This window comes from Zootoca vivipara, chromosome 8, assembly GCF_963506605.1.
Source record: "Zootoca vivipara chromosome 8, rZooViv1.1, whole genome shotgun sequence".
Taxonomy (NCBI): domain Eukaryota; kingdom Metazoa; phylum Chordata; class Lepidosauria; order Squamata; family Lacertidae; genus Zootoca; species Zootoca vivipara.
In genome coordinates, this window is record NC_083283.1 from 17,414,875 (window position 1) to 17,441,846 (window position 26,972).

Sequence of the window (26,972 nt, forward strand, 5' to 3'; positions counted from 1 at the left end):
ACCTACCTGTAACTGATATACTGTATACCTCATGGTACTTGGTGAACAGGTATGAACAGGCCTGCATATCACAGAAGGCAATATCCCACAGTCTTTGTTTTACTGATTTAAGAGCAGTGTCATAAACCCATATGTAGGAGAAGGGCTCAGGAAAAACCAATTGAAGCAGCTTTGGGGGCATTAAGCTTGGACAACAGCTGATATACACATCCTGAGATGAGTGCAGGACAAACCATGTACTCAGTTTAAAAAACACTGACCTTAAGACCTTGTCAGTAGAGGGCATTTCCCAGTTTCTAACAGTATGACTGAATTTGGAACATCTGGGGGTTTGGAGAAGGGCCCTGATAAATTTAGCCAAGCTCAGATGTTAGTCCTCTACTCCAGATAGTGGAGGCATACAGGAATTGGGCAACTGTCTTGGCATTAAATGCTTTAATGACAGGTGGTACTGGCCCCTTTTGGTGAAGAAGTAACACTGAACGGCAGACAGACTGACTTGTGCTTCCTGAAAGGCAGCAGATCTATGAGTGGTACATGACATTGTAGGATGGAATGTCAACCCTAGGTACTGAAAACTACTAATCTGTTCTGAAACATCACCATCTAGTGTCCATTTACATTGGGAGATAGATCACATCATGTGCACATTGTAAGCCAGACCGAAAAGATATTTATTCAAGCAACCAGTAGAGCTCAAGCAAAATGTGATGTTAAACATATTGCCATGTAATGAAGCAATTTTGGTTGGAAAAAGTGCAGAACATATACTGTATGATGCGCAGCACATCATATCTTCTTTTCCCTCTTATATTACACACACACATGCACCTTGGTTCTCAAATGCCTTGGTACTCAAACAACGTGGAACCCAAACACTGCAAACCCCGAAGTAAGTGTTCCGGTTTGCGAACTTTTTTTGGAAGCTGAATGTGCTCCGTTTTTAGTGTTTCACTTCCGATTTGAGTGTCACAATTCCATTTTGAGTGTTACACTGAAGTCTGTCTGTTTCTGCAATTTATTTTGCATTTTTGCGGCTCTTCAGCTACTGATTGATTGATTGTGTGATTGTTTATTGCTTTCATTTTATGGATCAGTGGTCCCATTAGATAGTAAAATTCATGTTAAATTGCTGTTTTAGGGGTTTTCAAAAGTCTGGAATGGATTAATCTATTTTGCATGACTTTCTATGGGAAAGCGCACCTTGGTTTTGGAACGCTTTGGTTTTGGAATGGACTTCTGAAATGGATTAAGTTTGAGAACCAAGGTACCACAGTACTAGAGGGAATGACTCCAGTACTGTCTGTGGTAGAGCACATGCCTTTCATGCCAGTGTTCCCAGTTTCAATCTCGGGCATCTCCAGTCAGGCCTGGAAATGAGCCTGAGTCTGAAACCCTGAAGAGCAGCTTCCAGTCATGGTGGATTCTATGGGGTTAGATAAGCTAATGGTTTGAGTCACTGTAGGACATATAAATTGTGTGTGTGTGTGTGTGTGGTGGACTGGCTGGACACAGAGGAATGGTGGGAAGAACAAGCTGGAGAACTCAGAGCCTGGGGATTGGTGGTGGAATGACAATCAGAGGCAGAAGAGGGAGAAGCCTGGAAGGAGGAGGTGTCAGAAGCTGAAGAGGTAACAGGGCTTAGTGAGCAGGGAGAGTCTGCGGTAGAGAGGATTCCAGAATCAGAAGCAGCAGTGGAAGCAGGAGATGAGGGAGTTCAAGAGACAGAGAGGAGTAAGGCTGTTGAAGAAGCCAGGGAGTCTCCCACTCCTGCCGTGACAAGCTCCCTGCCCTGGTCTTCCAGAACCAGAAGAGGTATAAAGAGGGAGCAGCAAAGACAGGCAAATTAGATTGCTTAGGAAAGACACGGGGGGGGGGAGGCGGAGACTTAGGCAGCTGTGGGAAGGCAGATATTCTTGACTCCACAACTTCCTCACAGGGGCAAGATCTCCTGGGTAGATTTGCTGTGCTCATTAGACCCCGCACTTCTGAGTGGACTTTGTTTCATCTAATAAAGAGTTAATGTCACTTACTCTGTGTGATTTATTGCTGACCCACTCCAAACACCTGCTCCTGTCAGTGTGTGTGTGTGTGTATGTGTGTGTGTGTAAAATCCACAAAACCCAAGCCTATTTTTTATGGACTACTATACAAAACCATTAATGTCACTTAATATTTTCAATCAAAGCTTTCATCCACTTCCATACTTCATTATTCTGTCCATGCTGTCTCTACATAAAGCCACATAATTATTGCAGCAACTAGCATCATTATACTCTGGAATTGCAGGGTGGAGAGTGAGATTTTATTATTTGGCTTTCTTTATAACAGTTCTGAACTGTCCATTTTCATAGGGCAGGGAGCTTTAGAAGTGTTTTGCCTTTGAAAACTAATTAACATGATCACCTTAAACTGTGAAATTACTCAAATGGTTCTCTTTCTTAAAATGTGAGGTCTTTCTTCAATTAGTTATTATTATATATTAAACACAATTGAAATATAGAAAAAGGATTTCCCCCTCTCCTACCTCAGGAGACTTGAAAAATAATACTTATTGAACTATGCTTGGGGTTTTATGCATTCTCTGGGCTTCCTGCCACAATCTATTCTTTTTCTTTCTCCCATTTACTTCAAAACGAAACCTTACTCTATTATTTTAATCATACAGTGGTTTTATACAGATATGCTCAGTATATAATTCTCTCTTTTTGCATTGTTGAATTCCAAATATTTACATATTATTGAAAGCAAATACGTGTAATCTAAACTTGGGGCATGATCCAACCAATGTCAAGCATTATTGAACCACATTGATTTCAAGTGTGCAGCAGAATCCTACATATCTAATTGGCTGGAAGTAAATTTCCCTGTGCTCATTGGGGTTTGCTCCAAAGTAAATGTACATAGAATTTCATTTTGGGCACATACTTAACTTGCCAATCGAAACCAACTTGGCGGATTCATGTCCATTTATATTAATAAGCAATCATCTCTACTATTTTGCTTCTGTCATTTTTATCTTTTTCTTCCTTTCCTGTTATCCTTTTGTCTCTTCCTTTCATATTCTTTACATTACTGCTATTTCATAGCAGCTGCAAAATGATATACTTTAAAAAGAAAGATAGAAATGATAAAAATGTATTATATGCAAAAATTTAGAAAAAGGATGGATTTTTGGAGGAGAATTTAGAAACTAAAACTAGCTATATTTTTAAACAGGTAAATAAAACACAATTAGAGACTAAAATGCAATTAGAGACAGTGGAGAATCACATTTTTAATGTTATTCATTACTGATGCCATAATGATGCTTATCAGATGACATATGGCACCTGGGAAGTCTGTTCTAGTAAATGATATAACAGACTGTGAGTTAGCATTAAACATAAGCTGCTTTTATGACAACGAAATGGTTATTTCTGTTGTTGTTTTGAGAATCTTGTTTATTCATATGTGGAAGCATGCCCCATTAAACTCAGCAGGATTGGGCTGTTTGAAAAATAATTTGAATTGCATTGTAGTTTCTCTCTCTCTCTCTTCCAGCATTTACAAAATAGTGGGACATGTCCTATACTTACAGAAAACTCTTCTAAAGATAACCATAGGGTGATTCTAGGTCAATATTTCCACACAGTGACCTAAAACTCAAGATCCCCATATGTATGCAAGACTGGTGCTATGTTGTGTCATCACTAAATATCATGCCTGTTTGAAGCTTTCCTCACAAGCTAGCAGCCAGCGGTTTCTTAGGCAGAGTAACTAGATATAGCATAGTATAGTATAGAGGTCCTGCAATTTTAATAGTTAATATGTAGCACAAGCTTATTAAGGAAGGAAGTGCAGTTAGGATTGCAGTCTTACATGCCAATAGGTGGACAGAAAGCCCATCCCATCTGAGCTGATATCAGTCGAGGTTGACTTCACCACCTAATGAAACATCACTTGTTCTGACATATCTTAGACTGCATCTTCCTGTATCCTAACTCATCCTTCCTTGGGGCAAATTTGCAAGGATGTGCTAATCTGAAATCTGATAACATACAGGGACTATTCAGATAATTCATTTTGTTACAAGTCATAATGTAAAAACACACACACAAAAAAACAGATACAGTCTCCTTGGTTTTTTGGTCTACTATGATGGGCTTTTGAGAGTTTAATATACTGAAACTGATTGCCCTACAGATAGGTTGGAAGTAGGTTATCTTTCCATCCTTACATGATCCAATTTTGTGACCATTTTACTAATGATGCAATTTTCATTTTCTGGCCACATCAAAGTTCAAAGTTACTTTACAGATCTTAAACTTAAATGAGCAGAGATAGATAGATTGATGGAAGAGGGAAGAGAAAGAGAGGGGGGTAGATTAACTAACCTCATATTGATTCATTCAATATTGTCATTGCTTTACTCACACCACTGTCAGAAAATATTTCTAGGAATGATCATGGCTTTCTTGTGTGTCCTCCTGAATGTATTTCGAGCCCATACAAAACTGTGCTCCAGGATGGGAGGTGTTCCAATTTTGTGTTTTAAAAGCATAGACAATATCACAGCAGGTACTTAATAAGGGAAATAAATACCCATTAAATGAGACAGGGATTTGGAAACACTATTGTGAACCTCTATTAAATTTCTGGCTTTCCAGGTTCCATAATGGTATAATAAAGTTACACAAAACCAGTTGTGGAACATGGAAACTGGAATATTTAAATCTGTTTTAGAATTTTGCATAAGAGGCATCATACACTCACTACAGGAAAAAGAAATGTCATGCCTATTTTTTGTTTGTTCCTGTAATACGTTTATATAATATAAATACTGCCTTTTGTGTAAAAAAAAATGAACTCTGTTCTTTCTCTCTCTCTATGGGTACACAATATTGTTGAAGACAATTATGCTTAATTTGCACCTCCATGATAAAAAGAACTGTCAATTGAAATGAACTCTTGTTAGACTGTATTATCTGATATGTGTTTTTGTTTGTTTTCTTAACTAGTGAAAAAGGCCATAGATTTTAAATCTAGAGGATTTAAATTGTTTCCAGGGAAAGACAACAGCAACAAGTTTTCTATCTGTGAGTGTACTCCTTTTTGTTACTTTTTCTAGTGCAAGAGTGAAGTTTGTGCTGTCTGTGTTGTTTGTGTGTGTTTTCAATATTGTTCACATATATCTAAGCACTTAACTGTATTAAATATGTATTCTATAGTCTGCATGGTGAACGTGAAAGTGTAATTGTACTCTGAAGTGACTTTATGCAAATGTGAATATTCCAAATTTAAATTTTAAAGTTCTACAAGTGTTTCCCCCTCTTTTTCTAGCATTAGGCTTTTACTTGAAGTTAAATTAATATGTGCACTCATCCATGCAATCCCTAAACATGTCTTCTCAGATAAACATGTACAGTATTATCAGTAGTAACCTCAACTAAATTTGCAGCGACTGATTCCCAAATGAGTGCTTAGGACAATGGCCTTCTACAGTTGATTGAAAAGGAATAATGAAATTTTTTACTAATATAATATTAATTCAGATTAATGCATGAAAGCTATAATAAACTAGATATAATAACCATTTATGTTCCAGGGGGGGGGGAAGGGTTGTGGGGGTTCTGGATTAGAGAATGAACTAGGTATGACAACTAGTCAGAAACAGATGCTCATTTTCTAGCCTGAAGAAGAAAATGGTAAAATATTATAAAATGAACTTTACTCCTTCCTAAACTGATTTTTCCCCTGCTCATAGTGCTAAAGTCCTATATACTTTCAACAAAACACAATGAACTGCACATTAAAAAGTTGACCCAAATTGTGACCCCCTACCTCAACTTCATCAATCTGTCTGTAGGCTGCAGAGTTGGAATAAATTTCAGCAATGGGGATGGGCTGCAAACAAGGAGTTATTTCTTGCCCACTAGCCTTCCTCACTCTGATTTGCCTTTGTGTTGATGCCATATAGCAAGAGATTAGGCTAAGTGATGGTGATTGGAGGCCAATCAAAATGGTTGCAAGATGCCTTAAGTCCAGCATCTCGTGTGCCTGAAGAAAACAACAACAACAAGTGTTATTCAGTAACCAGCAATGAGCTAACAGAGGAGGCTTCTTGAACCCCCCCTTTCAAGCTTAACTATTTTTTCTTGGATTTTTTAAAAATGGATTTCTACCAATGTACAAAAATGTAGCGCGGGAATTTATTGCAATGTTTAACCAGGTCCATGGACAATCTGTCTTCAGGTTGTTTCTAGGTCTTTTCTAATCTGCACCAATCACCAGTGGTGATAGTAGGGGATCCACAAGCAACCTGGTGAATATGATCCATTGCTGGTGGCAAATGGTGTGATCACAATCTGCCATTTAGTCACTGCATGTTTTACAGGGCCAGATATGTTTAGCCTCAGTGACGGAATTGCATCCAAATACTTTCAGACCATTCTCTGAGCCACATGACTGATCAGTCCCTATTAAGGAAGTGCCATGTGAAGATTCAGGTTTGACTTAGCCAGTTGGCTGGCCTTAAGCAATGAGTTTCTGTAAGCACAGATGCCCGCAAATTAGGGATAAACCATGGCTCTACTTCTACCCTTATGAAGAGTAAAAGTAGACATAACATTAGCAGGTAAACATTCTGTGTCAAATGTGCTCAAAATTCTGAAGGTGAAAGGAAAGGTTTATCAATATATTTAACTTTAGCACCTGAAGCCAGCAGAAATTACTTGGAAAAAGCAGAATATCAACTGTATGCCATTGAAGTCACTTTTCAGAGTAGAACCACTTTTGAAACATTTTAATATGATCTATATGCATAAAATGTGTACACTCTGAGTTTCTTATTCACTTCTCAGGCTTTTGACTAAGGTCAAGTGTTCTTCATTGATAAATTGAAGTTTGTTGAATTTTGTGTGCGCCTTGGGCAGATTTTGTTTGTGTTGTTCATATGCAAAAACTGTATTGGAATTGGTTTCACGTACTTAGTATGGGGAGAACATTCAAAGGAATTTCTGCATCAGGTATCCTACATAGCCAAGCCCATTCAACTTTTTGTTATAAAGGAAAAATAAAGTAGGCCTATTTTTTACTATGAGCACCTGGAATTATTGATACAGATCAATGGTCCACATATTTTCTGCCCGGACTGGTTGGAGCTCTTTGTTATGTAGCCTTTCCCAACTTTCCCAATATTAATTTCAGACCTTGCACTTCAGTGGAGCCATGGGTTCTTTTAAAATCAGTTTGTAGTATTGGTGATTTAATCTATAAAATACAGTTGTCTAAAGGACCATTGGGCAGACTGGTTCTCTATTTGGGGGTATGCAATAAATTGGGGGAAGAAAAGAAGAAAGATGTAAAAATTGCAGAATGGTAGTGAGGAAAGAAAAAAAGTTTCACCCTTTGCTACTATTTCATTCCTTTTGGTACATGGATGGAGGAGGGTACAAATAGATACTAGCTTTCAAGGTTCTGCATAACCAAAAGAGTTGGCTGGAACAATTTTGAAACACGAAACAGGATAATATAAACAAATCATTTCTTTTTCACAAGGAAACAACAAATGAATTGAGAATGGGCTTCATCAACTTGCTACTAAAACTAAAAGTCATGTTAATGCAACATTTAACATTTTCACCTGATGCCATTGCTACTAACATCCATACTTGATGTGCTGAACTGGATAAGGTCATCCATAACTACTCTTACTACTACTGTGATTAGGTACCTCCTTCTGCCTTTAATCCTAAGCATATACTTGGTGCCAATAGATTGCTAGATACCGTTCAGAATGTAACAGTGAGATGGCCCATTGCATTTTAAGCCAAAAATAGCTATAGGCAGGCAGTTCTAATTTTACCAGCAAATTAGCAACATATATAAACCTTCATGCAGAAAATTTATTTTAGTAAAATGCTGTACCATTTAATACTTTGTAAACAGTGATTAGTTAGCTATTCAGTGCCACATATGATAAATGGGCATTAACCATGCTTTAAAAAGGGGGAGGGGATTAGTTTGAAACTTCCATGTACTTACAATTGCAAAGACCAATGAAACGTTAATTTTAGCTCTAATTCAACATTTTGTTCAGTCAGCCATTCCATTTTGTAAGAGTCATTCAGAATACGGATTCCAAACGCATGCAATTATTGTTGTCTACAAACCTATGGGCAGCCCATTATTCAGAACTTGGGCTATACTGATTGTAATAAACATTTGTGCGGTATATGTTTGTTAATTTGTAGAGCACCCTTATGTGGCTATAATATAAGCAAATAATATGGATGTTGGGCTGGTCAGAAGGAGAGAGATCCATGAGGGCATAGCATAGTGACATCTACATATAGGTGCTACTGAAAGCCTTGGGATTTGACAAGGTCATCAAGAATCTGCATTTCAAGGACGATGTATCCTATCCACACCAAAGCATAGTCCAGAATAGCTAGCTAAGAAGTGAAAGGGAAGAAAAATAAAGCCCAGAGAAATTATCTGTGCTATATCTACATGTTGTTGCTGTTTCTTTAACTAAGGGCTACCCCTATCTCCTGTCCCTAGCACTAAGTTAAAGCACAGAAAGGTGTTGGAATCTCTACCCCAATTATTCATGCTGTGCTTGCCTTGACATGGTCTTTACTAGCACGCACTAGTGCTAGTACCGAATCTTGGCCTCACATTTGTAGGCAGTCTTCAACCCATGAGAAAGAAGAACTGTTTTCCTGCCTGTCTCAGGATCATATTTTTACGTTGTCGTTTTGTTTTGTTTTTACTTTCTGTCCAAGAAGAATGGGACAGCAACTTCTTATCCCACCCAGATACCTTCAAGCCCAGTGTCACTTAGTGATTTTATTTATTTACTATGAATTGTATGTAACCAGATCATACACAGCATAGGCCCACTGAAATCAATGGGCATGACTAACTCGTGAGTATGACTCAGTTCAATATCACATGTTTATGGCTGAACATGTGACCTAAAGTATATGTTATCTGGCCAGATCACAAAAAAATAAAAGAATAAAATGAGATGTATAATAATAATAATAATAATAATAATAATAATAATTTCAAAAATAAAATAAAAACAGCATAAAAATATCTCTGACAGAAAACATAGGACTAGTTGCAGGTAGGTAGCCGTGTTTGTCTGGTGTAGTCGAAACAAAATAATAATAAAAAATCCTTCTAGTAGCACCTTAGTTGGTCTCTAAGGTGCTACTGGAATGAATTTATTTTTATTTTGTTTAGAAAACATAGGAGCCATACACTTGAGAAGCTCAACTAACTAGACAGTACAGTAGTTTTCTTTCAAAGGTTTCTTTCAAATCAGAACCAGTGAAGGCGGTGAAGGTCCTGTGTGAGTGCCTGGAGGCGGTTGGAGGATGGATGGCAGCTAACAGATTGAGGTTGAATCCTGACAAGACAGAAGTACTGTTTGTGGGGGACAAGAGGTGGGCAGGTGTAGAGGACTCCCTGGTCCTGAATGGGGTAACTGTGCCCCTGAAGGACCAGGTGCGCAGCCTGGGAGTCATTTTGGACTCACAGCTGTCCATGGAGGCGCAGGTCAATTCTGTGTCCAGGGCGGCTGTCTACCAGCTTCATCTGGTATGCAGGCTGAGACCCTTCCTGCCCACGGACTGCCTCGCCAGAGTGGTGCATGCTCTAGTTAACTCCCACTTGGACTACTGCAATGTGCTTGATGTTGAAGGTGACCCGGAAGGTGATGTTGAAGGTGACCCGGAAACTACAACTAATCCAGAATGCAGCAGCTAGACTAGTGACTGCGAGTGGTCGCTGACACCATATAACACTGGTCCTGAAAGACCTACATTGGCTCCCAGTACGTTTCCGGGCACAGTTCAAAGTGTTGGTGCTGACCTTTAAAGCCCTAAATGGCCTTGGTGCAGTATACCTGAAGGAGCGTTTCCACCCCCATTGTTCTGCCTGGACACTGAGGTCCAGTACCGAGGGCCTTCTGGCGGTTCTCTCGTTGCGAGAAGCCAAGTTGCAGGGAACCAGGCAGAGGGCCTTCTCGGTAGTGGCGCCCGCCCTGTGGAACGCCCTCCCCTCAGATGTCTAAGAGAAAAACAGCTACCAGATTTTTAGAAGACATATGAAGGCAGCCCTGTTTAGGGAGGCTTTTAATGTTTAATAGATTATTTTATTTCATTTATATCCCAGCCAGATGGGTGGGGTATAAATAATAAATTATTATTATTATTATTATTATTATTATTATTATTATTATTATTATTATGTGATTGGCTATTTTACCTTCTCAATAATTCTTCTTGAAGCTTAATTCTGTTGCAAGGCCAGAGCCCTCAGGAATTGGAATACTGATGAAAGCAGTTAGGTTGGTGAGTACCAGGGACAGAGCCTTCTGTGTGGTGGTCTCATATCTGGGATGACATGTCCAAGAAGTCCATATGATTCCCTCTCTGTTTTCTTGTAGAAAATACCTAAATACATTTTTCCTGCCTGAATTTGAGTGGTTTTATGGTTTGCTTGTTTTAAAGAATTATTTCACCTGTTACTTCTTTAATGTTAGTTGTTTTTACTATCATTTTTTCATATTTTAATATTCAAATTGGATACAATAATCTTGATTGTAGAGTTCTGCTGCTTGTGGAAAAGATGGGGCAGCTACTTATATCCAAATTTTAGGTGCACCATACACCTGGCAGGAATCCCAAGGGCCATCTAGTCTAACCCCCTGCAATGCAGGAATCTCAGCTAAAGCATCCATGGCATATAGCCAGCCAATCTCTGCTTAAAAACCTTCAGTGAAGGAAAATCCACCACCTTCTGAGGGAATCCATTGCACTGTCTTAGAGCTCTTATTATAATAAAGTTCTTCCTGGTGTTTACTCAGAATCTCCTTTCTTGTAACTTGAAGTCATTGGTTTGGGTCCTAGCCTCTGGAGCAAGAGAAAGCATGTTTGCTCCATCTTGCATGTGCCAGCCCTTGAGATATCTGAATATGACTACCATCTCAGTCTCCTCTTTTCCAGGCTAAGCCTGGAACTCAACTTCCTCAACTGTTGCTCATAAGGCTTGGTTTCCAGACCCTTGATCATCTTGGTCACCCTCCTCTCCAGAGCTAGCAAACCTTAAGAGGACAGGATTTGTCCCCCTTTCCAGGAACTGGACTACCTCAGAATCCAGAGGATCTTGAACACCCCACTTCAACCCCTGTCTCATTTTCATAGAATCATAGAGTTGGAAGAGACCACAAGGGCCATCCAGTCCAACCCCCTGCCAAGCAGGAAACCCCATCACAGCATTCTTGACATATGCCTGTCAAGCCTCTGCTTAAAGACCTCCAAAGAAGGAGACTCCACCACACTCCTTGGTAGCAAATTCCACTGCCGATCTGCTCTTACTGTCAGGAAGTTCTTCCTAATGTTTAGGTGGAATCTTCTTTCTTGTAGTTTGAATCCATTGCTCCGTGTCCGCTTCTCTGGAGCAGCAGAAAACAACCTTTCTCCCTCCTCTATATGACATCCTTTTATATATTTGAACATGGCTATCATATCACCCCTTAACCTTCTCTTCTCCAGGCTAAACATACCCAGCTCCCTAAGCCGTTCCTCATTAGGCATCATTTCCAGGCCTTTGACCATTTTGGTTGCCCTCTTCTGGACACGTTCCAGCTTGTCTGTATTTTAGGGCCTTCCATCAGCAGTAGAATGACCAAGCTGCACTTTCTGTGGCCAAGGCAGTGGAAGCCAATCACTGGTGCTGGCCCACAGACTCTGATATCTGCTGGATCTTAACCACCTCTAACAGCATGGATTCTGAGTTAGGATTGTAGCCTTAATATAAGTTAAAGATTTGCTGTTACCTGCTTTTGGAGAGTATGTACTTCAAGAGGCAGCTCAATGTCCAGCAGCAACAACATTTTCCATGCCAGGCAACTTTGGAACAAATATTTGGAATGGGAAGCACTGTCACTCAGTAGCAGAGCATATGGCTTGCATGCAAAAGGGTCCCTTGACTGGGAGGGTGGAGGCACTGGCAGTCAATACTGAGCTGGTTGAGCCAATGGTTTGACTCAGTATAGGTCAGCTTCCTGTGTTTCTGTCTTCCTATTAGCAAATCTTCTGCAATATATCCATTAGCTCTTAGTGGTGTTAACCTGTAGCATATATGAGTCAGTCAAGATTCTCCTTGAACTCTGAAGTTTGTAAGAAGCACAACAAATCTTTAAGCGAGGAAAGACTAAGAGAATGAACATCCAATCTGTTCACTTATGTCACATTGATTTCAGTCAGAAATTGAACATGTGCTAAATTCACTCCGATTGAAATTAGTGTGATTTAAATGTGCTAGTTCATACCATGTTATATAACAAATATATTATATAATGCTTATGCTAGTATAAATAGCAACATAAATTATTTATTATTGTTTTCTATCCTCGTCATGTATTTCACCCTACTTTTGATTTGGATATATCACGGATATAAGAATGGACAAGTTAAGAATGTTTCACACATACTCTTCCATCTTGGGATACATAGGAGTACTGAATATTTATCAACTACATTTGCCCCAACTATTTTCTCTCTCTTAAAAAAAAGAAATCAAATGTTGAGATACAGTAATTCAGTTTTTGTCACTTGAAAATAACCTCTATTACTGATGTAATCTGAAGGAATCTAACTTTAATTTCACCTCCACTTCAACTACAGATAGATGTCAAACATGGAGACATAAAAACTTAATGTGAGATGTGCCCAGCAAGATTACAGGATGGATAAGTCAATAGTACATATATTAAAAAAGTGGCTGAGAAAACAAGAATGATTACATTTCACTCTCTGTGACGGATCAGTTACTGACAGAAAGCGTTAATTTGTAAACCTGCAATCCTATGGACATTTACCTGGGAGTAAGTTCCATAGGACATTCTAGTGCTTACTTCTGAACAAATGTGTTCAGTGCACTGTAAATGACAACTAAATGGACACCCTCTCAGCACATATATCATAGCCTTGGAATGGACCATGTCTCCTAATGAAGAATGAAGTCAGATCGTAGGCAGGGAAAGATGTACATATGGGCTGAATGTATAGGGCTTCTGTAATATGTCTCTTCAAACTGATGGTGGGAGATCAGATGCAGAAATGTTTATTAGGAAACCTCCCTGCAAATCCAAAACCTAACTCAAGCATCTCCTTCACTGTTCACATTTGAGTTTTTGCATGTTCAGGAAGGAGAAATAGTTTGCATGGTGGAGCTTTTGAACAGTATGGATAAGTACTGCAGTTCAAAGTAGTATTATCCAATAACAGCCAAACTACATGAGGCTGATGAAAGTGTGCTTTTATTGAAAGGTGAGGCAGGATGAGAAACAACCTCCTTCTCATCCAAGTTCCTACATTCCTCAGGTGACAAAGGCATTAGGGCCCAGGAGACAAACCCTGCTTGCTCCTCATGTGACAGAGATACTTATTTTATATTTAGGCATGCAAGATAGGCTGTATACTTCAGCTTAAAAAATAAAGGGGAAATGAACCAAAGGAATTGCTGCATGGGATTGTAATTATCACAATGGCTGGTCAAGTTCACAATAAAACATGTTTTATACTGGAAAGAGAACAAGGTTTATGCTCAGACATTCCCAACTCCCCATCCCTTCTCCCATAGTTTCCCACAATGTATAATCTAGTGGTTCATGAAACAATTCTATACATGCCTACTCAGGAGTAGATTTCACTGGATTCAATGTCATTTGCTCCTATGTAAGTTGGTACAGCAAATACTTGCATGCATTTTTTCTAGAAAATATTGGCTAGCAGTGTTGAGTGCTTCACTTGTAGTAATCAAATAAGTGGGTTGTGCATTTTTACAATTCACTGAGCCTGTTCCCACCCGAAGGGTCCTTCCTGCCACGTGGCACTAGCAGCAGGTAAGCTGCATGCCCAGAGTTGGGGAGGTTACAAGACTGCATTGCTACACCACCACTGTGGGCAACATGACTGCATAAATGAAGCTGTTGTGCACTGCAACTGATGAACATAAAACAGAATGCATCACTTTCTAATGTGTTATTAACAGTTAATGAATCTATGAGTAAGAAGTTGATTCTCAGGATTATTATTATTTCCCTCTGGTCTGTTTGTGATCCTTAAAAACCATTATCCTTGATGTGCATGGCATATCATAACGGTTTAGGAGTACTTTAAATCAGTTTTCTCACCGAGCCTTAAGTTCTGGAAACATTTACTTTCCAGGCCACAGATGGAAATTATGTTTGTGATTCGATTTGATATTTCAAAGGCCACATGACCTTAAACTTTCAATATATAGTTTGCAAACAGTGGGGTTGTGCTTACATTTGTTTGGTACTGTTTATAATGATGGACTGTAAGTATATATATATATCCCAATCCTACCCATGTCTATTCACACGTAAGCACCATAGAGTTCAATGGGGCTTACTTAAAGGTAAGTGGTATAGGAATGCGTCCTTATTCATGTTCCATGGAACAGTCTATTATCCGTTTTATATTTTATGATATTTTCTAGATGTTTAAAATATATATCTCCGCCTCACATTGTTTTGTTTTTCTTCTGCAGTAAATGAAGGCGGTATTAAACAGGCATCCAATTTGTGTCCAGATCCTGGAGAACCTGAGAACGGAAAACGGATAGGCTCAGACTTTAGGTAACATTTGCAGTTCAAGGGGTGGGGGGAACACAACTACCCCTTTGGGGTCTAAATTAATGATATATAGACACACAACTATAAATCTATGCATCTGTCTATCACTGATACCCAGCATGCATAGCCACAGACTCTTATAGAATTAATTAAAAAGTTCTAATCTATATACTTTTTTTTTTGGTACTGTATTGAATTTCATTTAGATGTTTAAGTAGCTGGGAACATACTTTAATACCTTTCCTATTTTAAATGTCACCCAGCATTAAAAGATGGACTTCAATATTAAAAGGTGGATGTTCCAGTATTCAAGGCTAGACAATTTAAATCTCCCATTATAGTACAATTATTACCTTGATCACATGACAGGTACAGTTGTAAATTGTTTTAGGGTGCCGCATGGGAAGCAACTCAGAAATGAAATAATACTAATACTACTTCTAATAAGAGAAAGAATTGTTGGGGAGGGGCTTCAGGGGGCACCGTAAATTACTGGGGGGGGGTTGCAGCCTTTGGAACATGAATTTACCACCCCTGCTTTAAGTCACTGGCAAGGGAAACCAAAATGAGGGTGTGTGATTGCATCATATGCAATGTTTTGCTGTCTCCTAGCCCTATCTAAGACTTTAGAGGGTAGTTGCTGAAATCCAAGGAGTGTTGAAGCTCTCAATTAGATTGGTCATGCCAATTAAAGATTTTTTTGAAGCCATAGTTAAATGATATGCCAAGATACCATTATAATATTGGACACACATACAAGACATGCTGGATATAGGCTTTTCTAAGTGTGTTTTTGCGTACCTGTGGACAATCCAGCTTGGCAGATGACAACCTAACACAAAGTAATTCACATGGAAGCCATATGAATGTAACATCTGCTCTAGCTTTTGGCACCAAGCAGTTTGATGACCCAGACTAAATTGCCTTTGTTCTGTTTAGCACAGTTTGGAAGTCTGAAGAGATAGAAGTAGATGGTGCACAGTTGCCCAAGCACCAACTTCTGCTCTTGAAAAACAGCAATGTAACCTTTGTGTGACCCGATTAGAATAGCTCTGTTACCAAGGTCCAAAGTTAAATGGCCCAATTTCTGATCCATGATCAGGTTTAATACAGTTTTGTGTGCTTGGGAGTATGTCACTGGTCACCGTATGACTTGCGTCTTACTCAACATGCATGATTGCACTGTAAAGCTCCAAGCTTGCATTTAACCTGGTAGCACTATAAAGCTCCAAGCTTGCATTTACCCTGGTAGCGAGCACCTTTAACCCCAGTGGAGCTGGTTTCTTAATAGACATGCATCAGATTGTGCTGTGAATTTGGTTTTTTATTGTTTTTAATAGCAATAATTTGATTGCTGTTCAACCAGTATTAGGAAATAAGATAATCAGCTAGCACAAAGAATTAAATTGCTTTATAAAACGCGATTCTAAATGTCAGGTCCCCATAGGTGGGGATAACAGCTTTATTATGGGAAGAAGGTAAAACGCGGATCTACACGGATCCTCATGGATCCTCCACTTTTTTAAAAACAACTCCAACAAATCCAGTGTCATATCACATCTGGAAGCCACGACTACAGACTGGACTATAAAAAACGTGGATCCAAAACTTTGCTGCCCTGCAGCAACACAAAAACGTGGTTCCGAGGCACGGATCCTCATGAATTCATATGATTTTTATATAGAAACATAATAAAACCACCATAATACTCTAGACCACATCTTAGTCTATAGGCACCACCAAAAAAATCACGCACCCACTGTTTCGTGTGGTCGCAATGGCACAAAAACGTGGTTTTGAAGCACGGATCCTCATGGAACCCCACGCTTTTTGCATGGGACCCCCCTAATTCACCCTCAAATCACATATCATGCCCAGGGGTACAGCCTGCACCACAAAAATCAAGGATCCACAGCTTCCTGGCGACACCGTGGCCCAAAAACGTGGTTTTGAAGCACGGATCCTCACGAATCTTCACCTATTTGCATGGCCCCCCCCAAAATTCACCCTCAAATCACATATCATGCACAGGGGTACAGCCTGCACCACAAAAATCAAGGATCCACAACTTCCCGGCGACACCGTGGCCCAAAAACATGGTTTTGAGGCACGGATCCTCACGGATCCTCATGAATTCATATGATTTTTTCATTCAAATTAAAAAAAAACACCATGATACTGTAAACTATGTCTTACTCTGTAGGCAGCACCAAAAAAATCATGCACCCACTGTTTCGTGGGGTCGCAATGGCGCAAAAACGTGATTTCGAAGCACGGATCCTCGTGGAACCTCACGCTTTTTGCATTGGGCCACCCATAACTCACCCTCAAATCACATATCATGCCCAGGGGCACAGCCTGCACCACAAAAATCAAGGATCCACAGTGTCCTGGAGACACCGTGGCCAAAAACATAGTTTTGAAGTACGGATCCTCACGGATCCTCACGAATCTTCACCTTTCTGCATGGGGCCCCCCCAAATTCACCCTGAAATCACATATCATGCCCAGGGGAACAGCCTGCACCACAAAAATCAAGGATCCACAGCTTCCTGGCGACACCATGGCCCATAAACGTGGTTTTGAAGCACGGATCCTCACGGATCCTCACGAATCTTCACCTATTTGCATGGAGCCCCCCCCAAATTCACCCTCAAATCACATATCATGCCCAGGGGTACAGCCTGCACCACAAAAATCAAGGATCCACAGCTTCCTGGCGACACCGTGGCCCACAAACGTGGTTTTGAAGCACGGATCCTCACGGATCTTCACCTTTTTGCATGGGGCCCCCCAAATTCACCCTCAAATCACATATCATGGCCAGGGGTACAGCCTGCACCACATAAATCAAGGATCCACAGCTTCCTGGCGACACCGTGGCCCAAAAACGTGGTTTTGAAGCACGGATCCTCACAGATCCTCACGAATCTTCACCTTTTTGCATGGCCCCCCCAAATTCACCCTAAAATCACATATCATGCCCTGGGGTACAGCCTGCACCACAAAAATCAAGGATCCACAGCTTCCTGGCGACACCGTGGCCCAAAAACGTGGTTTTGAAGCACGGATCCTCACGAATCTTCACCTTTTTGCATGGCACCCCCCAAAATTCACCCTCAAATCACATATCATGGCCAGGGGTACAGCCTGCACCACAAAAATCAAGGTTCCACAGCTTCCTGGCGACACCGTGGCCCAAGAACGTGGTTTTGAAGCACGGATCCTCACGAATCTTCACCTATTTGCATGGAGCCCCCCCCAAATTCACCCTCAAATCACATATCATGCCCAGGGGTACAGCCTGCACCACAAAAATCAAGGATCCACAGTGTCCTGGCGACACCGTGGGCCACAAACGTGGTTTTGAAGCACGGATCCTCACGGATCTTCACCTTTTTGCATGGGCCCCCTCCAAATTCACCCTCAAATCACATATCATGCCCAGGGGTACAGCCTGCACCACAAAAATCAAGGATCCACAGTGTCCTGGCGACACCGTAGTCCAAAAACGTGGTTTTGAAGCACGGATCCTCACGAATCTTCACCTTTTTGCATGGTCCCCCTCCAAATTCACCCTTAAATCACATATCATGCCCAGGGGTACAGCCTGCACCACAAAAATCAAGGATCCACAGCGTCCTGGCGACACCGTGGCCCAAAAACATAGTTTTGAAGCACGGATCCTCACGGATCCTCACCTATTTGCATGGAGCCCCCCCAAATTCACCTTCAAATCACATATCATGCCCAGGGGTACAGCCTGCAGCACAAAAATCAAGGATCCACAGCTTCCTGGCGACACCGTGGCCCAAAAACATAGTTTTGAAGCACGGATCCTCACGGATCCTCGCGAATCTTCACCTATTTGCATGGAGCCCCCCCAAATTCACCCTCAAATCACATATCATGCCCAGGGGTACAGCCTGCACCACAAAAATCAAGGATCCACAGCTTCCTGGCGACACCGTGGCCCAAAAACATAGTTTTGAAGCATGGATCCTCACGAATCTTCACCTTTTTGCATGGGCCCCCTCCAAATTCACCCTCAAATCACATATCATGGCCAGGGGTACAGCCTGCACCACAAAAATCAAGGATCCACAGTGTCCTGGCGACACCGTGGCCCAAAAACATAGTTTTGAAGCACGGATCCTCACGAATCTTCACCTTTTTGCATGGGCCCCCTCCAAATTCACCCTCAAATCACATATCATGGCCAGGGGTACAGCCTGCACCACAAAAATCAAGGATCCACAGTGTCCTGGCGACACCGTGGCCCAAAAACATAGTTTTGAAGCACGGATCCTCACGAATCTTCACCTTTTTGCATGGGCCCCTCCAAATTCACCCTCAAATCACATATCATGCCATGGGGTACAGCCTGCACCACAAAAATCAAGGATCCACATCTTCCTGGCGACACCGTGCCCAAAAACATAGTTTTGAAGCACGGATCCTCACGAATCTTCACCTTTCTGCATGGGGCCCCCCCAAATTCACCCTCAAATCACATATCATGCCCAGGGGTACAGCCTGCACCACAAAAATCAAGGATCCACAGCTTCCTGGCGACATCGTGGCCAAAAACATAGTTTTGAAGCACGGATCCTCACGAATCTTCACCTTTTTGCATGGGCCCCCCCCAAATTCACCCTCTAATCACATATCATGCCATGGGGTACAGCCTGCACCACAAAAATCAAGGTTCCACAGCTTCCTGGAGACACCGTGGCCCAAAAACATAGTTTTGAAGTACGGATCCTCACGGATCCTCGCGAATCTTCACCTATTTGCATGGAGCCCCCCCAAATTCACCCTCAAATCACATATCATGCCCAGGGGTACAGCCTGCACCACAAAAATCAAGGATCCACAGTGTCCTGGCGACACCGTGGCCCAAAAATGTGGTTTTGAAGCACGGATCCTTGCGAATCTTCACCTATTTGCATGGGATCCCCCCAAATTCACCCTCAAATCACATATCATGCCCAGGGGTACAGCCTGCACCACAAAAATCAAGGTTCCACAGATTCCTGGCGACACCGTGGCCCAAAAACGTAGTTTTGAAGTACGGATCCTCACGGATCCTCGCGAATCTTCACCTATTTGCATGGAGCCCCCCCAAATTCACCCTCAAATCACATATCATGCCCAGGGGTACAGCCTGCACCACAGAAATCAAGGATCCACAGCTTCCTGGCGACACCGTGGCCCGAAAACGTGGTTTTGAAGCACGGATCCTCACGAATCTTCACCTTTTTGCATGGCACCCCCCAAAATTCACCCTCAAATCACATATCATGACCAGGGGTACAGCCTGCACCACATAAATCAAGGATCCACAGTGTCCTGGCGACACCGTGGTCCAAAAACATAGTTTTGAAGCACGGATCCTCACGGATCCTCACGAATCTTCACCTTTTTGCATGGGCCCCCTCCAAATTCACCCTCAAATCACATATCATGCCCAGGGATACAGCCTGCACCACAAAAATCAAGGACCCACAGCTTCCTGGTGACACCGAGGCCCAAAAAACGTGGTTGTGAAGCACGGATCCTCATGGATCCTCACCTTTTTGCATGGAGCCCCCCCGAATTCACCCTCAAATCACATAACATGCCCAGGGGTATAGCCTGCACTACCACAATCAAGGATCCACAGCTTCCTGGCAACACCATGGCCCAAAATCGTGGTTTTGAAGCACGGATCCTCACGGATCCTCATGGATCTTCACCTTTTTGCATGGGGCCTCCCCGAACTCACCCTCAAATCACACAGCATAGCCTTCACTACAAAAATCAAGGATCCACAGCTTTCTGGCGACACCAGGGTTAAAAAAACGCGAACGGCAGAAGATGAAAATATTGACAGATCAAGTACCGTGTTTCTCACATTTTAAGACACCGTCTTAAATTTATTTTACTTAAGAAAATAAGCCTATGGCTTATTTTCGGGGGTGTCTTATTTTTAAAAAATTACCACCTCTTCCTGCTGCGGCTTGGTGCCCGGAACTGGCTGCTCCTGCTCCTGCGCTGCTGGGCGCTTTGTTGGCGTTTCAGTAGGGCACGCTGCTGGGAACCCGGCGGCGGGACGCGGCAAGAGCTGCATCACGCGCTGCGCCCCAACCCGGGGGCGGGACCTGGCAGGAGCGTGCTGCTGTTCTTGCCGGGTCCCGCTGGGTTGGGATTTGGCGCGGCACGCGCTGCGGATCGTGCAGGGTCCTGCTGGGTTGGGGCTCGGTGCGGGGCGTGCTGCAGCTTCTGCCGGCTCCCGCTGCATCTGAGCTCCACGCGGCGCACGTTTCACATCCGCTTCCGGCAAGGGCTGGCATCTTCCTTTTCCTGTTCCTTACGGAAGCGCCATCTAAACCTGCTCCCAGCACGATATAGTACCGGTACCCCAGCATGTCTTATTTTGGGGGGATGCCTTATATTTTATTGCCTTGAGAAAATCGTGCCATGGCTTATTTTATAGGCACGTCTTAAAATGTGAGAAACACGGTATGGATGTTGGTGATCTGACACTAAGTAAAAGCGAAACTAAAGAAGTGCCATGGTCAGATCACTACCTGGTGCAACTTGACTTCCCCGCGACTCTTCCCCTCTCTATGGAGGTGGACCAATTTGGTTGGTCCGCCCCCGCTACTTAATGGATCAAAATGGTTTCCAGAGAGTGGTAGGGGATGTTTTATCCCATGTTGATGGCCTACATTCCCTGGTGGCCTGATGGAATGTAGAGTTAACCAGGGCTATTGACTGTTTGGCTCCGAAGCGCCCTCTCCAATTGCATGGAGCCCGGACAGCCCTGTGGTTCTCCATGGATCTGAGGGCAATGAAACAATCGTTGAGACGGTTAGAGCGCTGGTGGCGGATAACTCATTCTGAAGCTGACCGGACACAGGTTAGAGCTCAATGTCGAGCCTACCAAGTGGCGGTAGCGACGGCGAATAAGACTTTCTTCACCGCCTCTATTGCATCTGCAGAAAACAGCAGCAGGAGACTTTTTCAGGTGGTTCGCAGTTTAGTGGAACCACCTGCTCCATCGGGGCCCAGTACGGGCCGCATGATCTCCTGCAACGATTTTGCAAAACAATTTTGCAGATAAAGTCGCTCAGATTCAGGAAGAGGTAAACTCCACCGTGGGAGCAGGGCCGGGGCGGGAGAGTGCTAGAGTCCTGTCTAGTCCAGTTGTGTGGGATCAATTCCATTCTGTTACCTCCGAGGATGTGGACAGGCTACTTGGACGAGTGAAACCAACCACCTGTTTCCTTGATCCTTGCCCATCCTGGCTTATAAAAGCTAGCCGGGAAGGGCTGGGCGATGGGCTTCACGGGTTGGTGAATGCTTCTCTCTGTGAGGGAGCCTTCCCAGACCCGCTGAAAGAGGCGGTTATTAAACCGCTTCTTTAAAAACCATCTTTAGATGCGGCCAATATGGCCAACTATCGCCCAGTCTCAAATCTTCTATTCTTGGGCAAGGTGATTGAGCGAGTGGTTGCTGAACAACTCCAGGCACGCCTGGAAGAAGCGGACCATTTGGATCCCTTCCAGTCGAGATTCAGGCCTCATCATGGGACTGAAACTGCCTTGGTCGCACTGGTTGATGATCTCCGGAGGGCTAGGGACAAAGGTGAGAGCTGTTTTCTAGTTCTGCTGGATCTCTCAGCGGCTTTTGACACCATCGACCATAACATCCTTCTGGACTGTCTAGAGGGGTTGGGAGCTGGGGGCACTGTCATACAGTGGTTCTGCTCCTTCCTCCTGGGCCGTGTTCAGAGAGTGGTGGTGGGGGATGAGTGTTCGGACCCCTGGGCTCTCACTTGTGGGGTGCCTAAGGGCTCTGTCCTCTCCCCCAAGCTTTTTAACATCTACATGCAGCCGCTGGGAGAGATCATCAGGGGGTTTGGGCTGGGTGTTCATCAGTATGTGGATGATACCCTGCTCTACCTCTCTTTCCAATCAGAACCAGTGAAGGCGGTGAAGGTCCTGTGTGAGTGCCTAGAGGCAGTTGGAGGATGGATGGCGGCTAACAGATTGAGGTTGAATCCTGACAAGACAGAAGTACTGTTTGTGGGGGACAGGAGGTGGGCAGGTGTGGAGGACTCCCTGGTCCTGAATGGGGTAACTGTGCCCCTGAAGGACCAGGGGGGCAGCCTGGGAGTCATTTTGGACTCACAGCTGTCCATGGAGGCACAGGTCAATTCTGTGTCCAGGGCAGCTGTCTATCAGCTCCATCTGGTACGCAGGCTGAGACCCTACCTGCCTGCAGACTGTCTCGCCGGAGTGGTGCATGCTCCGGTTATCTCCCACTGTCATGGATTTAGGTGCAGAGCATTATGGGAACTGCGAAGATTCATGGGACTTTGGCCCTTGAGAGGGAGAACGGCCTGGGAAAGTAAACTTCTGAACTCTACGAGAGAGATTTCTGGCTCTTTTGATCCCGTGTAACCCTGCAGCTGTGAAATCTCCCATTCCTGTGCGATAAGAAATTAGGGAGGAAACTCTGTCCGGTGTGTTCTGAGAACTGAAGGCGTTAATTGCCCTGTAGGTTGATTAATGGGTAAACACAAGACATCTGTGTAGCCTCTATTTGATTGACAAGACTAACGGTTGTAGGTTCTTTGATTGGATTATTCAAACCTCAACTCTAACGTAGATTGGATAATGAGCCATAAGCCCACGTGGAACACCTCAAGGGTTTTGGGGATTTAAGTCTGTTAGAGATGAGTCTCTTTTGTCTTTTGTCTTTGGCTGTTGTCTTGCAAAATGACCCAGCAAGGTACTTCTGTCCTGCTCAACTTCAAAGAGCCTGAGAAAGACTGAGGTCTGCGTGGCTCTTGACTGCAATTTGCCGGAAGGAGAGATGCAGTCTTGGATCAACCTTATTCTAAGTTTGTACTTGTAAGTTAGCTAAGCTTTCTTGTTTTATCTTTGTATTCCCTTTATTTTGAGAACTGTTGCATGTTACGTTGTTATGCTATTTTATAATAAATAGTTAAAAGAGATTTCTTGTGGATTTTGGTCCTTCCTGGTCGCACTGCTAAACCCAGTCCTAGGCTGCTTTGCCCCTACCAGGCAGAACGTGTATTCTTTGTCCCGGAGGTCTGTAAGTGGACCCCCCCCCCGGGTGGTGGCAGCGATACCGGTTAAAGAAGTGTTTTAAAACCCCTGTTCGGGCCATAGAGGTATAGCCAGACCCTTCCCCGGGTAACGCAAGCAGCCCCAGCAGCCTCCGGAGGGAGAGCTGGCGGTGCTATAGGGGAAGAGGTTGAGGGTACTGACGGGCACGAAACATCACACCCACTTGGACTACTGCAATGCGCTCTACGTGGGGCTACCTTTGAAGGTGACCCGGAAACTACAACTAATCCAGAATGCGGCAGCTAGACTGGTGGCTGGGAACGGCCGCCGAGACCACAATAACACCAGTCTTGAAAGATCTACATTGGCTCCCAGTACGTTTCCGAGCACAGTTCAAAGTGTTGGTGCTGACCTTTAAAGCCCTAAATGGCCTCGGTCCAGTATACCTGAAGGAGTGTCTCCACCCCCATCGTTCTGCCCGGACACTGAGGTCCAGTACCAAGGGCCTTCTGCAGGGAACCAGGCAGAGGGCCTTCTTGGTGGTGGCACCCACCCTGTGGAACGCCCTCCCATCAGATGTCAAAGAGAAAAACAGCTACCAGAAGACATCTGAAGGCAGCCCTGTTTAGGGAGGCTTTTAATGTTTAATTGATTTTTTTATTTCATTTTTCTGTTGGATGCCGCCTAGAATGGCTGGGGAAACCCAGCCTGATAGGCGGGGTATAAATAAAATAATAATAATATTAATAATAATATTTTAAGTACAGTGGTACCTCGCAAGACGAATGCCTCGTGCAAGACAAAACTCGCAAGACGAAAGCTTTTTGCTTTGCATGAGGGACTCGCAAGATGACGAGGTTTTCTATGAACGCCGCTTCATCTTGCGAAGCGCAGCCATAGAAAGACGAAGCGGCGGCGAGTGGCAAAAAAAGGGGAACCAGCTGTAGCGTGGAAAAAAGCAAAGGGAGAACAGCTGTCAGCGTGGGAAGCTGATCTTCCTTTGCCTTCATCCCGCGCTACAGCTGGTTCTCCTTTGTGTTCCGCTGGTCTCTGCCAGTTGCGGAGACCAGCGTAACGCAAAGGGGAACCAGCTGTAGCTCGGCAAGAAGGCTGACAGCTGATCTTCTTTGCCTTTTTGCCGCGCTACAGCTGTCAAATCACTTATAATGCCCAGGGGCACAGCCAATGTAGGTCTTTCAAGACTGGTGGTACGTGGTCTCAGTGGTCTAGCCAGGGCCGTCTTAAGCATATCCAGCGCCGTAGTGCAAAGATCCCTCCAGCGCCCCACCCCCCTCCGTTTCCCAGAGTTGTCGACCCAATGGCATAGCAAGGTCAGGTGGTACCCGGTGCGGAATTTTTATGTCACACCCCCCATTGAAATTATTAAAACAAGGAAAAATAAGATACTTACAGTTGCAAGTGTTATTTTCTTTTTCTTTTTTTTACATTGTGAGCATGAGCACTTAAAACCCCCTTTTCCTAAAATCAAGGTGCATATATTTTAAAGTTCTACTTATTATGAACATGTAAGAAATGTTGCTGAATTTCTAAAGCGACCTCTTTCGGTTTAAGCGCACCTATACATGCCTCTCCCAAAAGCCGTTCCCTTTAAGCTCAGATGTGCAGAGGCTGGTTGTAGCCGTTCAGCACCCTGCCCATGCACAAAGAAACTCTCATTCCTCATTCCTTCACATGTCCCAGGGTCAAACCCTGACACTGGAAAAAAATGGTTCTGGCTGAGTCCTGAAGTCACATTAAATCCCAGTTCAAAGCCATGCCATTTGTCCATAGGCGAGCAAGTCCGTTTTGCCTTCCTCTTGATTATCAGCCAATATATAGTGTATGAATCGAGTTACCAAAGGTCTAACCTGCATGTGGATTTTCAATGATTTGTCAGGAGTTGGTGTCAGTTGAAGGAAAGCTGAACAGAGATGGAGGGGTAGGTATAAATCCCATCCATAGGGCCAGAACTTGAGAGAGCTGCTGTCCCTTGACGATGGACATGGAAGAAGCCAGGCCATTAGGTGTACAGTGGAACCTCGGTTTACGAATTTTCAGTTTACGAATGCCGCAGACCCATCTGGAACAGATTAATCCACTTTCCATTACTTTCGATGGGAAAGTTCGCTTCAGTTTATGAACGCTTCAGTTTATGAACAGACTTCCGGAACCAATTGTGTTCATAAACCGAGGTACCACTGTAACTTCTTCCATGAGTATAGCACTCTTCTGGGAAAAGTCTCACGTATCCCAGAAAAAGAAAACTTCCTTCCATAGAACTCTTAAAAGGGCAAGAACACTCTCAAGGACTGACAAGGTAGTCAAGGGAGCAAAGAACAGCAAGCAAGAGAAATCCCCACAAGGACACCCCTTAATAAAATGATGAAATCCATCAAGAACATCCCTGAACTCAGGTATGGGGAACCTCCTCATGTTACTGCACTACAACTCCCATCATCCCATCATCCCTGGTCACTGGCTCTGCTTGCTGGGGTTGATGGTAGTTGTGGTTGGTTCATCAATGTCTGGCGGGCTAAAGGTTCACCACATTGGTGCTAACAAAATGGTTCCTTGACAGCCAAGTGCCAATGTCACAATAAATAAATGTTGTTATTTTGGTTCGGTGGGTGCCTGACTTCATTATAATGACCAGATTCACACAAACAGTACTGGCCTCCCTTCAAGTACAGCTTTCCTCAACCTTGTTGCCTTCCAGATGTTTGGGATTGCAACTCCCACCATCCCTGAACTTTGGGAAGAAGATGGGAGCTGGAGTCTGGAGGGCACCAAGTTGGGGGAAACTGGCATAGGTAATCAAGACTGAAGGACTGCCAGCTCCAAAATTACAGCCTCTGTTGCTGGATAGCTCAGTTGGTAGAGCATGAGACCCTTAATCTCAGGGTCATGGGTTCGAGCCTCATGTTGGGCAAGATTCCTGAATTTCAGGGGGTTGGATTAGATGACTCTAATGGTCCCCTCCAATTCTACAATTCTATGTTTCAAAACAGAGACCAACGTGCCTTCCGACTCATCTCTGCTCAACGGCCCAGTTGGGCAACCCTTGAAAATAGCGGCCCCCATAGGCAAAGTTAGGGAAGTGAAGGATGCGGGCAGGTTGTGCTTTGCACAGTGGATATTTCTCCCCCATATTTTTATATATCACATGATTCATTTTCTTGCATACAAGGGCTGCGGATGGATGGGTATGTCCTCGACACCCAGGCAAACCA

General features: G+C 43.4%; 1 protein-coding gene across 1 annotated transcript in view; it reads left to right on the plus strand.

The window, feature by feature from the left end:
* Window positions 1-26,972, plus strand: part of CSMD3 (CUB and Sushi multiple domains 3) — a 584,303-nt gene that overhangs the window by 261,310 nt on the left and 296,021 nt on the right. The window contains exons 8-9 of the mRNA XM_060277658.1: window positions 5,001-5,078; window positions 14,575-14,662. Of these exons, the coding sequence (XP_060133641.1) occupies window positions 5,001-5,078; window positions 14,575-14,662 (166 nt within the window). The remainder of the gene's footprint in view (window positions 1-5,000; window positions 5,079-14,574; window positions 14,663-26,972) is intronic.